Raw genomic sequence first — 13,004 nt, forward strand, 5'->3', positions numbered from 1 at the left:
ATTTCTGCTTTTCTTATTAATATGTTTTTTCATCATGTGTTCTTAATTTAATTAAAAAAAATGAACAGAATTAAAATAAATATAGATTTTTTTTCATTCAATATCAATGAACAAAATATTATCAAAGTTATTATCACACATATCATGCCAATAGAAAATTATCAATAAAGCAATCAACAATATCATTGTAAAAAAAAAATTAATCTTCTTAAAAAAAAAGACATTTTTTTATTAGGATCATAATTTTTTTAATAAAAAAGAGCAAAAATTAAAATAAATGTTTGTTAAAAGTTTAAGCTCAGTAGGAAACATACATATATTTCTCAAATCTAAATTTAATTCCCTTATTTATGTATGTCTTGATTATTTTAGTGAAAATATTTTTTTAACTGGAATCACTATTTAAAAAAATATATTTCATGATTGTTAAAGCAAGCTAAAAAAATATATCAAAATAATATTCCTATATTTTATATGTGATTTAAAGCTAAAAATAATAATAACTATGATAATATCATGTCAAAATATATTTATAAATTTTAAAAATAAAAATTTGATTTTAAAAAAATATTCATGAGGAATTTATTATTACTATTAATCTTTTACATATTTTATACACAATTATTGAAAAAAAAAATTGTTAACATTCTAATGAAAACCAATAATATTATTTAAAAATTATTTCAAAAATAATTTTTGGATCAAAATAAATTTTTCTGTGAATTTAGAATTCACCATATATTTTTTCTTTGATTTACAATTTAGTTCTGTATTTTTTTATTTTAGTATTTTTATCATAATTATAAACTTAATTTGATCTAATTAGGTCATAAAAGAATTTAATTAAAAAAAAGGAAATGAAAAAAAGAAGAATCAGGTGCTTTGAACACCATATGAAAATCCAGTTCTTTTATATCTTTTAGGTAATAATTAAGATTTAGCTACGAATTTAGGAATTAATATGTATTTTGGTATAAATAAAAGACATAGAGGTGAGGTGATAATGCAACTCTGTATTTTTTTTTTATTATTATTAATATGAGTGTTCGAGTCAACTTGTGTATATTTTGATTAATTTTACGAGTTTTGAAATTAATGACCGTATAAGTTTCTAGTGACCATAAAATTTATAAAATTTAAATTAATAATTTTTAAAAAATAAATATAAAATTTAAATAATTGAGCTACATCTCTAAAAATTAACTCCGTATTTTATTATAGCACTTTCTAATCAGGGTACCGAGCAATTATCAAATGTGCCAAGAAACAAAGCGTATAAAATTGCGTTTATGATATTTCTAAGGACCAAAATGTAACCCAGAGAAACTTAAAAAAAACCCTCTTGTAGCCAGCACTTGGACTGATCAAGCTCAACTTAGGTTATTTGAGCTTGAATTCGAAGAGGAGAGAATGGCGACGAGCAACAGCGCGAACGGTGACATGTTGATGCTAGAAGCAGCACCAGAGGCCTCACGTCCCTGGTCCACCTCTTCCAATGCTGAAATAATTGATGCACTGCCTTACATCGACGACGATTACGGAAACCCTTCTGTGAAAGCTGAAGTCGATCGTCTTGTCGAGGAAGAGATGCGTCGAAGCTCCAAAAAACCCTCAGATTTCTTAAAAGAATTGCCACCCGTCCCCAAATTCACTTTCGAGGTTAGGGTTTTTTGTATTATTATTTAATTTATTGAAAGTGAGAAGTGATTTTGAGTTTTGGTTTTTTTTTTTTCTTTGGGAATAAATAGAATTATCCGATGCTTGCTAAAGAGTACGAGAGAGTGAGAGCGGGGAGGCCGCCGGTTACGCTCGATTTTTCGAGGTATTCTCATTTGGATTTGCCAGCTGCGAACAAAATGAATGACGAGACTGCTTGGAAACAGGCTCTTCAGCGTGCCCAACGCTTGCTGCAGCATCAAGTAATCAGGTTAATTGTTGTATTACTGTTCAGTGTTCATCCGTTATTTGTTTGCTATGGAAATAATTGTTGGTGACAAGTTTATTGTGTTTGAGAGTGGAAGTTAATTTGAGAGATGTGGTTGAGATTACTTTTAGTGTTTTGATTGTGTTTAGTTGTTTTGAAAAGGTTAAACAACTTATTAAATGAAATGTATTCTCAGAGTAGTAGGCATCATACCACTGTCATGGGGAGGGGCTCTGATGGTGATATGGAATGTCTTGATTTACCCAGTTCGTGAGTTCAACTCATGTCCTTGGATAGCTCGGATGGTTGCTGCCCTTGATAGTATCAGGACATGGGAGGCCCTTCGAATAAGACTGAGCCTCAAACTGGTGTGCCAGTCCCGAGCAGTGTTTGGATTAGCTAAGGCCATGCACATACCCCTCTGCTTTCAAAAAAAAAACCTGTAATAGGTGTCATGATTATTACTATGGGTAGTAGTCATTGTTAATTCTTTATCAATGTTGCTTCTATTTGGGCAGGAAATTGCTAATGGCTGAAGAGCTGCATTGTAAATTTTCTTTCTTAATCTTGTTTATTATCCCTGATAAAATCCTCTTAATGCTGCAACTCCTAGTGATATTTCTATCTATCAATTAGTTTCTGCATATGAAATTTTTTAATGACCTTGTGTGAAGTATTGATGGCACTGTGATTGTGATTTTTCAGGCTGGAAAACTTGGAACTCATGTCAAAATATGGTCCTGAGGTTTGGATACAGCACAACCGACAGTTGGAAACAATGCTAACCAGGTCCGTCTTAAGGTTACACTTTTTTGGGGGCATCTGTTATGCTGATTGTTTGTTCTTAAAACTATTGACTCAGACTCCTGAAATCATCTCTTGGCTGTAGTTTGCAGTGTGTACTGGTACATCAAAAGTTTTATTTGCACAAAGCTAACTTGCCAAAAAAAAAAAAGTTTTATTTTGTACTTTAGCTGTGCAAGTGGTTGAGGTGGATACCTTGCAAACAATTTAGAAATTGTTAAAAATTAGATGACCAACAGTGTTATGAGTTGGGAAAAAAATTGTTGTAATTTCTTGCTGTACTTGCTCCTGCAACAACATAGATATGCTTTAGGACGTTTTTCCATTTTTATCAACAAAGCAAGTTTTACTTTTGTACTGTTTTGTATTTCATAGCTTAAAAATTTTCTGAATGTTTCAGAACACAAAAATTAGCACGGGAACAAAATGAAAAGATTGAAGCTGTGAACCGTGAAAGGAAATATCATCAGGTGATTTTGATTTCAAGCTCTCATCTTATGCTCTGCTCTAATACTATCCTGACTGTTACCTGCTAAATATTTCCGTTTTTTTTTTAATGCTCAGCAAAATACTGCATATGAGCTGAATGCTTTATCCGCACAATGGAAGGAGCTTTGTCAGAAAAATATAGAAATCCAAGAGGCATGTATTAAAATTGAAAATCAGATAGAGGAACTTAAGAGAGAATCTTCAGAGAGGTGATATACCTTCTCCACATGGTTGCTTTTCTCTTACAAGCAGTTCACAAGTTTATAAGCTAATTACTTTCAACTTCTTCAGAGGCTGGAATGTGGAAGCTAACATAGAAAACGGTTCCCTGTTGCATTCATAATCAATAAGGTACTGATTCTGTTTTTATCTGGCATTGGACTGTGATTCATATAATGTGTTTAGAGTATTTAGAAAGATTATGTGCCTTGATTTCCCTCTGAAGAGACCCACCTATGCATCAGTGTAAAATATGCCAGGATAAGAAAACTATTTATAAATGTCAGATCAAAGGGATTCAATTAAATTCTGGCTCTCAACTGTCACAGATGATCACAAAGATTGAAGGCAATCATTTGTTAGTCAGATTGGATTTGTTTAGTGCTTAATCTTGACAAAGAGTAATTAAAAGTGTGAAAGTTTCTAAAGATATTTCAGATGATATGTATTCTTGAAATTGATGCCACGGGTTGTGCAATGAAATGTTTTCCTGCTGTTTTTTAGCCTTTTGTTTTTCTAACGTTTGAGCTTCTTCCTTAGCTTTTGCTTTGTTATTTGTTACCTTAAGGTCTTTTGATTTGGTTAACAGAACTATGAACTTCTTGGGTTATGCCCCTCGTATTTTGTACAGTTTTTCCCTTTTATACAATTTACACTTATCCAAAAAAAAAGGGTCAGTCTGTCACTCACTCGTGAGGTATCTAGAATGCTATGTGGATCACATGGTAGATGGGAAGTTTTCTGGATGGTTTGGGGGTTGGCTTGAGGTCTGACTTGCGGAATGGGAACCTAATGGATTTCTTATGAATATGTTCAATAGAGTAAGTTTAGTTGTGAAAATTATTTTGGTGGTGGTGCTGTCTCTTTGGTGATAGAATAGTGTTTATATTGCTTTTGACAATGGAAACTTAGAATTTGAACCATTTGAGATTATATTACTGCGATTGAATGTGGTGTATGTAACTTGAATCTATAGAAACACTAATAAAATTATCCTATAGGTGTGCATGACTAAATGTGTGCATGTCGCATGGATGATATGCAGACTTTAGATATGGTTTCTTAGGTCAATAAATGTGAATCAGGTCAGCTTGTTAGGTAACTATTATGGGCTGAGCTCCAAAAAACAAAATGTCGTTTTAATATTAATTCTTAGTTGAGATTCTAAACCTCCATGTCAATGATGAGATGGGTCAAACAAGGATTAGACAGGTTCTGAACTTTCTCTGTGGGGATTGGCCTGCTCTCGATTGATTGTTTTATTAGTTTATGCCACTCCCAGAACAAACTGAGCCAACACCAGATAAATGTGTCAAAATATTGATGCAAGGGTGTGCCGTGTGTAAGTGGGTGAGTGCATGTGTGCACGAGAGAGGGAGAGGAACCTTATCCTAGACTCCAGAATGGGTTCATATGGGAAGTTTGTTTAACTACTTTCCTTATTAATAATCTGCTCAATCCAGTTTAGTGTCTCCCAACTCCACCACAAAGATACATAGAAACGAGTCAAAAAACTTGAGGTGAGGGTGCTTTGTTGTGTGTGTCTGTGTGGAGGGGATGTGTGATTGATGGAAAGGAGCTTTAGCCTAGACCTAGAGTGGCGCAATTGGGAATTTGTTCCACTACCATTATCATGATGTACTTGATCCAGTTTACCATCTTAAATGTTTTACTGTGTAGTGATTTCTAGCAAATAATACTGAATTGTGGCTTCCAAAGCCTGTTGCCTCAACTTTCAAACATGCGTTACTGAAAAACAGCAAAAGCTGGCACCAAAACCCTGTTTGTAGGTTTTATCTTGTTCTACATTTGGGTATATCCTTGCATTGAACACTCATGTCCATCATGATACCTGGCAAAAATATGGGTTGAAGATTTGTTTTTTTATGTTCTAGTCCCGCCCATCACCTTCTCACTCGCCATTCTTTTCCAAAATTACAATGCATGAGTATACTTTGATATATAAAGTTTAGATTTAAGTTCTTTCATTGCCTGGATTAAGAAAATACTCATATTTTTGTCATTGCGGATATTGCTGTTCAACAGGAATTTTTTACTAGGTTTATTTGTTATTTGGTTGTGATCCAGGGTCCATAAGCAGATTGGGAAGAGTCCAACCACATCAGTAAAAGCACAGATCTAAACTGCTGCATATGGTGGCCTGTGCGTGAAGGATATATAGGTTCTAGATGTTCTCCCCCCTGTTGGCAAAGATTGATGTCTCTTCAGGAGTAAGAAATTCTAATGTACTTGGCCTCATTTCTACCTGGATTCTTCTTATGTAATTCGAATTAAACAATCTAATCAAACCCACTCTTTGTGAACTTTGAAAGAGAAATCTGCATTGCAAAGAACTTGTATTGCATAGTGTTGTGTCATGCCAAGTGAGAAACTAATAGTTATTCAGAGATAATTAAATGTTAGAAAATATGCAGAAAAATGAATGCAGAGTCGTACTTCCCCCTCGGTCATTGGCATTTGGCAACTGGAAACGAGAATGCATTAAGACTGTTCTGCGTATTTTGCAACGATTGTGTTGCAATGAAGTAATGTTTTTATTTATTTATTTGACATCAATATATCAATATTAAATTTGTTAGCGAAAGAAACAATATTCCTTGCCAATTTGAAAGCAATTCTGCTGCCTTTAGTCTTGCAATTACTTTCAAATCTCCCTCTCTTTTTTCCAAAGGAATCCCAATTGTATTTGTATCCAGTGTCGTAGTTGATATTACTCAAATTGAATCGATAGGGAAAATATTAAAGAATTTAGTGAACGATTACCAGCTTGGCTTCTAAATGGACCATCGCTCTGTCTATAGATTTATGCTTGGGTTCTTCATTTCCGAAGATTAGTTCCTCGTTCACAATGCTACTGGCACGCATGTATCCATTGAGTGGATCTTAATTCCCAGGGTGGAAGCGAAGGATAGTAGATCACAACCATGGATAACTCAGCTTTGAACTTCCCCTAAGAAGCCGCAAGTATTAAAGATTTGAACTAGAAAATATAAGATTTACATGCCAAATGTCCTATGCTCCCTTCTGTTCTAGCCAAAAATAAAAATCATTTAATTTTTAAAGCCAAATTGTCAACATTATTGTGTAGTAGCAACTTAATACATTAAAGATTTGAACTAGAAAATATAAGATTTACATGCCAAATGTCCTATGCTCCCTTCTGTTCTAGCCAAAAATAAAAATCATTTAATTTTTAAAGCCAAATTGTCAACATTATTGTGTAGTAGCAACTTAATACTCACTTTCATGATTCAACTTTTAGGGAAACTAATATGATCCAAGAAAATGTTGAATAAGCAAATTCAGATTCTAGCATAATTGTATTTACTGTTTTACGTTATCGAGCATAATTTTCAATTTGATCTTTGGATCGGGTTGAAATTTAAATGATACGATCCAAGAAAAGATTGAACAAGAAAATTAAGATTCTAGCGTAATTGTGTCTATTATTCAATTTTACGTTATCAAGCATAACTTTCAATCTGACCGTTTGAATGAGTTGAGATTTAACTAGGAGTTTCCAAACATATTGTTCTATATTAGGTTAAATTTTTAGATAAATCAAAGTTCATGAAGGACTTGACAGGCTAGCAGATACACTATAAATTTAATTATTTATTGCCTTTTGACTTATAGACTTTTAATTTGGAGGGGATTCCTTTTCTAATGATGCAAGGATATTCAACATCTAATTATGGTACTTTTCCTAGTTCTACAAGGATCTATAATGGACAATAACATTGTTTCCAAGTGTGGTAAGGATTCCTTTAATGTTCCAAAATCATTTTCTTACAGGAATTTTTTATTTATCCTAGTTACATAAGGAAAAAAGAGTTGGTGGAATTTAATGGCACAATATTTTTGTATTTCACATCTTCTACAAGAAAACTAAGGGTCAAGAGCTATCACGAAGATTTCTATGCTTATTTAGGAGAGTTAAAGTCGGTTTTGGGTAAGTTTGTTTTTTCTAATGCATAATTTTACGCCAACAAACTTAATTTTCAATCTGACTATTAAAGCAAGCTGAATTTTTTCCAGAAGTTTTCAGACGTTTTGCTTTATATACGATTAAAATTTCAAGTCAATCAGACATCTGCAAGGCCTTGAAATAAGATCCAGAAGATACTGTGTGAAATTTATATTAGTTTTCTAGTTAATTTATGATTCTTTTTCCTATTTTACTTAGAAATTTTATTATTATTTTTCCAAACTTGTTTAAGATTTTTTACTTATTATAAATAGGGTTTGTACTTAGGTTTTTCGCTTTGGAGTCATGATGTTCTGAATAAACTTGTATTTTGCATGATGCAACACTTTTCTCATTGCTAAGACAAAGAACAAATTTGACTTATCAAGGTATAAATGACCTTGTGACGTCTTCCTTATACTTTCCATTCATGAATTGATATTCATTGGGTGGGGGTTCATTCTAATAGTGTTGATGTTTTGGTTCAGGTAATCTTTGTGTTGCTCCTATCAAATCTGATTTTTTAGCTTTCCAGGATTTGTCTTTCTTGTGTGTGAGTTACGTTGCTATATGATCATAGGGTTCACATTAATTGATATCAAAGCTTGTGTTATTAGCATGTTATATCCCTTTAATCTTTAGTTTATATCGTTTTTTGATTTTCTTTTTACCTAGTTTCGACTAGGGTCTTGTTTCTTAAAAAACAATCATAAAAAAGTTCCAAGTTAAATAGAAAAAAAAATTGTAAATCAACTAGGAAACTAATATAAATTGCATACAATAGCTTCTAGACCTTATTTCGAGGCCTTGGCCATGTTTGATTGACATGCAATTTTACTCGTATATAAAATAAGACTTTTGGAAACTTTTGATAAAATTTTATTTTGATTTAATGGTCGAATTGAAAATTATATTTGTTAGTGTAAAATAAAATTACCCAAAGCACAGGTGATGAAAAACTTATATGCAAAGATACAACAACAAATAGAGAAAAAGAATGAACAAAATACATTTAAGGCTAATAAAAGACACAAAATTAGTAAGGTTTGAACCAGGAGATTGAGTTTGGGTGCATATGAGGGAAGAAAGGTTTCTTGAACAAAGAAGATCAAAATTGATGCCTTGAGGAGATAGTCCTTTTTAGATCATAAAAAAATTAATGAAAATGCCTACAAAGTGAATCTACCAGATAAGTATAATGTTAGTATTATATTCAATGTTTTTTATCTTTCTTTATTTAATGTAGATGATGATTCAAGGATGAATATTTTTTGAGGAGTGAGGGGATGATGTAATCCAAGAAACACTAAGAGCTCTGTTAGAGGTTATAGTTGGTTCAGTGACAGTACTTAGAGCTAAGAGGTTCAAAGAGGCTTTCAATAAACTTCTTCAAGACACATGAGCTAAGATAGACTTTAAAAAGATATTAAATAATGAAGAATATGTCTTGATTAATTTAATTCATGTTAAAGAAGAGCTTGTTGGTGGGCATTCAGTTACAAAAAAATTGGAATGAGAATATCAAGCCTAATAACAAATCAACTCAATTTGGAAGGAATAAATTGAAGAGAGGAAAACTTTAGTGATAAAAGATAATAAATTATATCAATGTTACAATCAACAATAAATATGTGTTTTAGCTAAAAAAATATAACTATGTATCAATGTATCTTTTACTACCTCCTGCAAGCACTATTTTAATGGCCAATTCACAAATCATTTTCAAAATCGTACTTTCCAAATAGGAAACGAACTAATATAGTGCCTACACATACACATTCTTGCGGAATACTTTTCAAAATCTAGTTTTATTCAATTATATAACAATTAAAATAAATATTATTAAAAATTCAATGTTTAAAAATTTGTAGGAAAAACATATTTTTTATTGAAAATTATATATTTTTATTCATGTAATTGTTTTTGTTTTGATAGTAAAATGCCTTTTTTTAGAAGTAACATGGTTTAATGGATAAAAGCTAATGACAATTTTTAAAAATATTTTTAAAAATTCTAATGACTTGAATTAAAGAATAAAACTATATCATTTCAATAAAAAAAAACTCCATTTTGTATTAATGTATTTATTTTCCTTTTGTTCTGATAAAAATATTTTTTTATTAGAAGCATTATTTTTTAAAATAAAAACTTATTATAATGATAAAATTTAATTTAATACAAAAAACAAAATAATGAGTTTATTATTTTAACAAATTTGTATTAATGATAATAGTAATAAAGCTAAGAAAATTATCTACAAACTTTATAATAAAAAATAAAAAATTAAATATTTTATTCTTATTGAAAAACTATAGGCCCTTTGACCTGGAAGGCATATCTGCTTGCTTGACTTTCTCTGTTTTCTTTAAAAATAGATGGATGATATATCATTCATTTAACATTTTTCTTCAGCATAAATTAGACAATGAATTGTTCGCTTGGGAAAACGATACATCGTCTTCTAGTTCAAATTTTTATCATATTTGATGGTTGAAAAATTAAGTTTAGTGTTTTTAGACCATTAAAACCTATTTTTAATTGTTTATACTTTAAACCACTAAAACAAAATCTAGAAACCTTAAAAATTGCATTTTCAACCCAAAAATACCCTTTAATAATTCATAAATAAGAAAATCATATTGAATAAAAAAATCTTTATGGGCATAAATATATTGTTTCTTGTCATAGTTAGCAAACAAAAACACCTCAATTAAAGTACCATCTCCAAGACGAACTCATTAACACCAAGTTTGTCTTTTTAATGGCTAAAATGTGGTTGTTTATGATCTTTCTCTCTCCTCTCTCAAAATTAAAGGATTGAAACTTGATGAAAATAAAGTTTGAGGACCAAAACAAATAAATTAAAAACTATAAAAATCAAATATAAAAAGTATAAAAACTTCAAGGATCAAATGTAAAAAACATCAAGGACCAAATGGTAAAACATTGTAGCATCAATGCTTTACCCAATATTTTAGTATTTTTTACTAGTCTTTTTCCCGGAAGATAGGGGCAATTTTTAAAACTAATTTTTGTTTAGTTATATTGTAATTAAAATAAATGCTTTTAAGAAAAAAAACAATTTAAATTCTTAAAAATAAATACATTTTATTTGAAAAATTCTCATTTACATATTAATGTAATTTTTGTTGCAAAAACATGTCATTTTTATTAGTAGCATGTTTTTTTTTTGTACTAAAACTGAAGGTTATTAAAATAAATATTTGTAAAAATCTCATTCATTTGAATTAAGGAGAAAAATATATATATATCTTCAATTAAAACTCCTTTTACTCGTTATTTTTTTATTTTGAAAAAAACATATTTTTTTTATGAGAATCATTGTTTTTTTTAAAAAAAATATCATGATCTAAAAAGCAAGTTTTAATAAATAAAAATTGAAAAAAATCATGACATGATAATTACGATAAAAGTAAAAATAAAAAAGTAATTAATGTAAAACTATTATATGAAAAGTTTACAAAAAAAATAGATATTCTATTTTCATTTAATACTCATGAGCATGTTTTTATAAAATTCTTATATCAGGATAATATAGAATAATGCACAAAATAATTATTAATATTATTATAAAAATAGAAAATTATGAAAAATGGATAATATTTGAATTATTTTTTTATAGATATTTTGACTCAAAACAAGGAAATTAGTTTCTAACAAAAAAAAAAAGTAATACTAAAAGAGTTAGATGTTGAGCCTAGAAGAACAGACTCACACACCTATCTCAAAACGAAAGCCTAGGCGTGCTTGAGCTTGCAATGTCAGGTCCCCACGCATGGACTTTTTTTTAAATGGGCTGACACCACATCATTTGGTTGGGTAGATAATATGTTGTCATCTAGTTTGAGGATCCAAACATTCATTTTTGGTGTTTTCACATAAAAACTCAAAATAAATTCCTTATAACTTAAAAAAACTCATTTTTAACCCTAAAATACCATTGAATTGCTCTAAAAAACTAAAAATAAAAATTGACCGTATAAAAAAACTTGTTTCAAGCCTTGATTTACTTTCTTCGACAAGATAAAAGTTTCAAACCAATTCCATAGGACGACACTCTTTAAAATGAACGCATTGATACCAATATTAACTTTTTGTTGGCTAAAATGTCACTAACCAGCCTTTTTCTCTCTTCTCCTCTTTTATCAACAAATTTCTCTCTTCTTTGAAAACTCTTAAGAAACGTGATAAAAAATCAAGTTTAGGGTGTGTTTGAGATAAAGGTGTGGTTGAGGTTTTTTTGTGGGACTCGTAAAACAAATAACAAAAAGCATGTATTTTTAGTTTTTAGTGAGATGTGGTTTGTGTTTTAAAGAGATTATACCTAAAAAAACTCTACCTCGCCTCACCACTCCTCATTCTCAAACACACACTTAGAATCAAAATATAAAATTAAAAAACTACAAGGACCAAGTAATCCTTAAACTAAAACTTTAGGGATTAAATTGAATTTTTCCACGTAACTTAACAATGAGCTTTGTGTTTTTATGAGTTTATTTTAATCCTTTTTTTTTAGTTTTCTTAATTGTCACTTTAAATTATTTTTAATAAAATTATTCTTTAATTTGATTTTGGAATTTTCAAATACAATGTGTGCACTGCAAGCTTTACAACGTTAAAAAGAACTTCAAGACATTATAGCTATCATTGGGTTGGACGAATTATCTGAAGAGGAGCGCTTAATTGTAGCAAGAGCATGAAAAATTGATCGTTTCTTATCATAACCTTTTTCATATCCAAAGTATTTATCGGTTCCCCAGGAAAATTGATCTAGCAAAAGCAATTAGAGGGTTTAAATTGATCATTTCTAGAGAATTAGATAGTCTTTCCGAATTGACCTTTTATTTGGTAGGTAACATTGATGAAGCTACTGCGAAAACTACGAACTTAGAAATGGAGAACAACTTGAAAAAAAATGATCTTAAGTATTTGTATATTGACCCTGAATCGAATTGTTTGGGATTCAGAAGTGAAATAAATCTTTTTATCTACAAATAGTGGGCAAATTGGTGTATTACCTAATCACACGCCTATTGCCATAGCCATTGATATCGGTATTTTGAGAATACGCCTTAATGACCATGGTTAATGATGGCTCTGATGGGTGAATTTGCTAGAATTAGCAGTAATAAAGTTATTGTTTTAGTAAATGATGCAAAGAAGAGGAGTGATATTGATCCACATAAAGCTTAACAAACTCTTGAAATAACAAAAGCTAACTTGAGGAAAGCGGAAGGCAAGAGATAAATAATCAAGGCAAACCTAGCTTTAGATGAGCTAGAGCACGAGTAGAGGCTATCAATGTGATTTCATAACTATAACCAGTTTGTGTCGCGCCTGAATAATCGAAAGAAAAACTTTTGTATAAACACAAATTTTGTTTATAAACCTTATTTTTTATTCTTTCAGTTGAATAGAATCATAAATAGAATCAGATTCTATCTAATATAATGAAAAACTTCCAAATTTAAAAATGAAATAGAGAAAGTGAAATAAAATGGAATGGAAAAGATAAAAAAAATCAATAAAATTAAGGTGGATTGAAAAACTTATTAGATA

At 30.3% G+C, this 13,004-nt stretch overlaps 1 protein-coding gene across 1 annotated transcript; it reads left to right on the plus strand.

Moving 5' to 3' along the window:
- The first annotated feature begins 1,315 nt into the window (after positions 1-1,315).
- On the plus strand, positions 1,316-5,774 carry LOC7462473 (pre-mRNA-splicing factor SPF27 homolog). The gene is made up of 7 exons (XM_002322047.4): positions 1,316-1,659; positions 1,749-1,927; positions 2,630-2,713; positions 3,129-3,198; positions 3,293-3,426; positions 3,509-3,568; positions 5,525-5,774. The coding sequence occupies exons 1-6, from the start codon at positions 1,411-1,413 to the stop codon at positions 3,558-3,560; spliced, it is 768 nt and encodes a 255-aa protein (XP_002322083.1). The 5' UTR covers positions 1,316-1,410; the 3' UTR covers positions 3,561-3,568; positions 5,525-5,774.
- Positions 5,775-13,004: the final 7,230 nt, after the last annotated feature.

Source organism: Populus trichocarpa, chromosome 15 (assembly GCF_000002775.5).
Source record: "Populus trichocarpa isolate Nisqually-1 chromosome 15, P.trichocarpa_v4.1, whole genome shotgun sequence".
NCBI lineage: Eukaryota > Viridiplantae > Streptophyta > Magnoliopsida > Malpighiales > Salicaceae > Populus > Populus trichocarpa.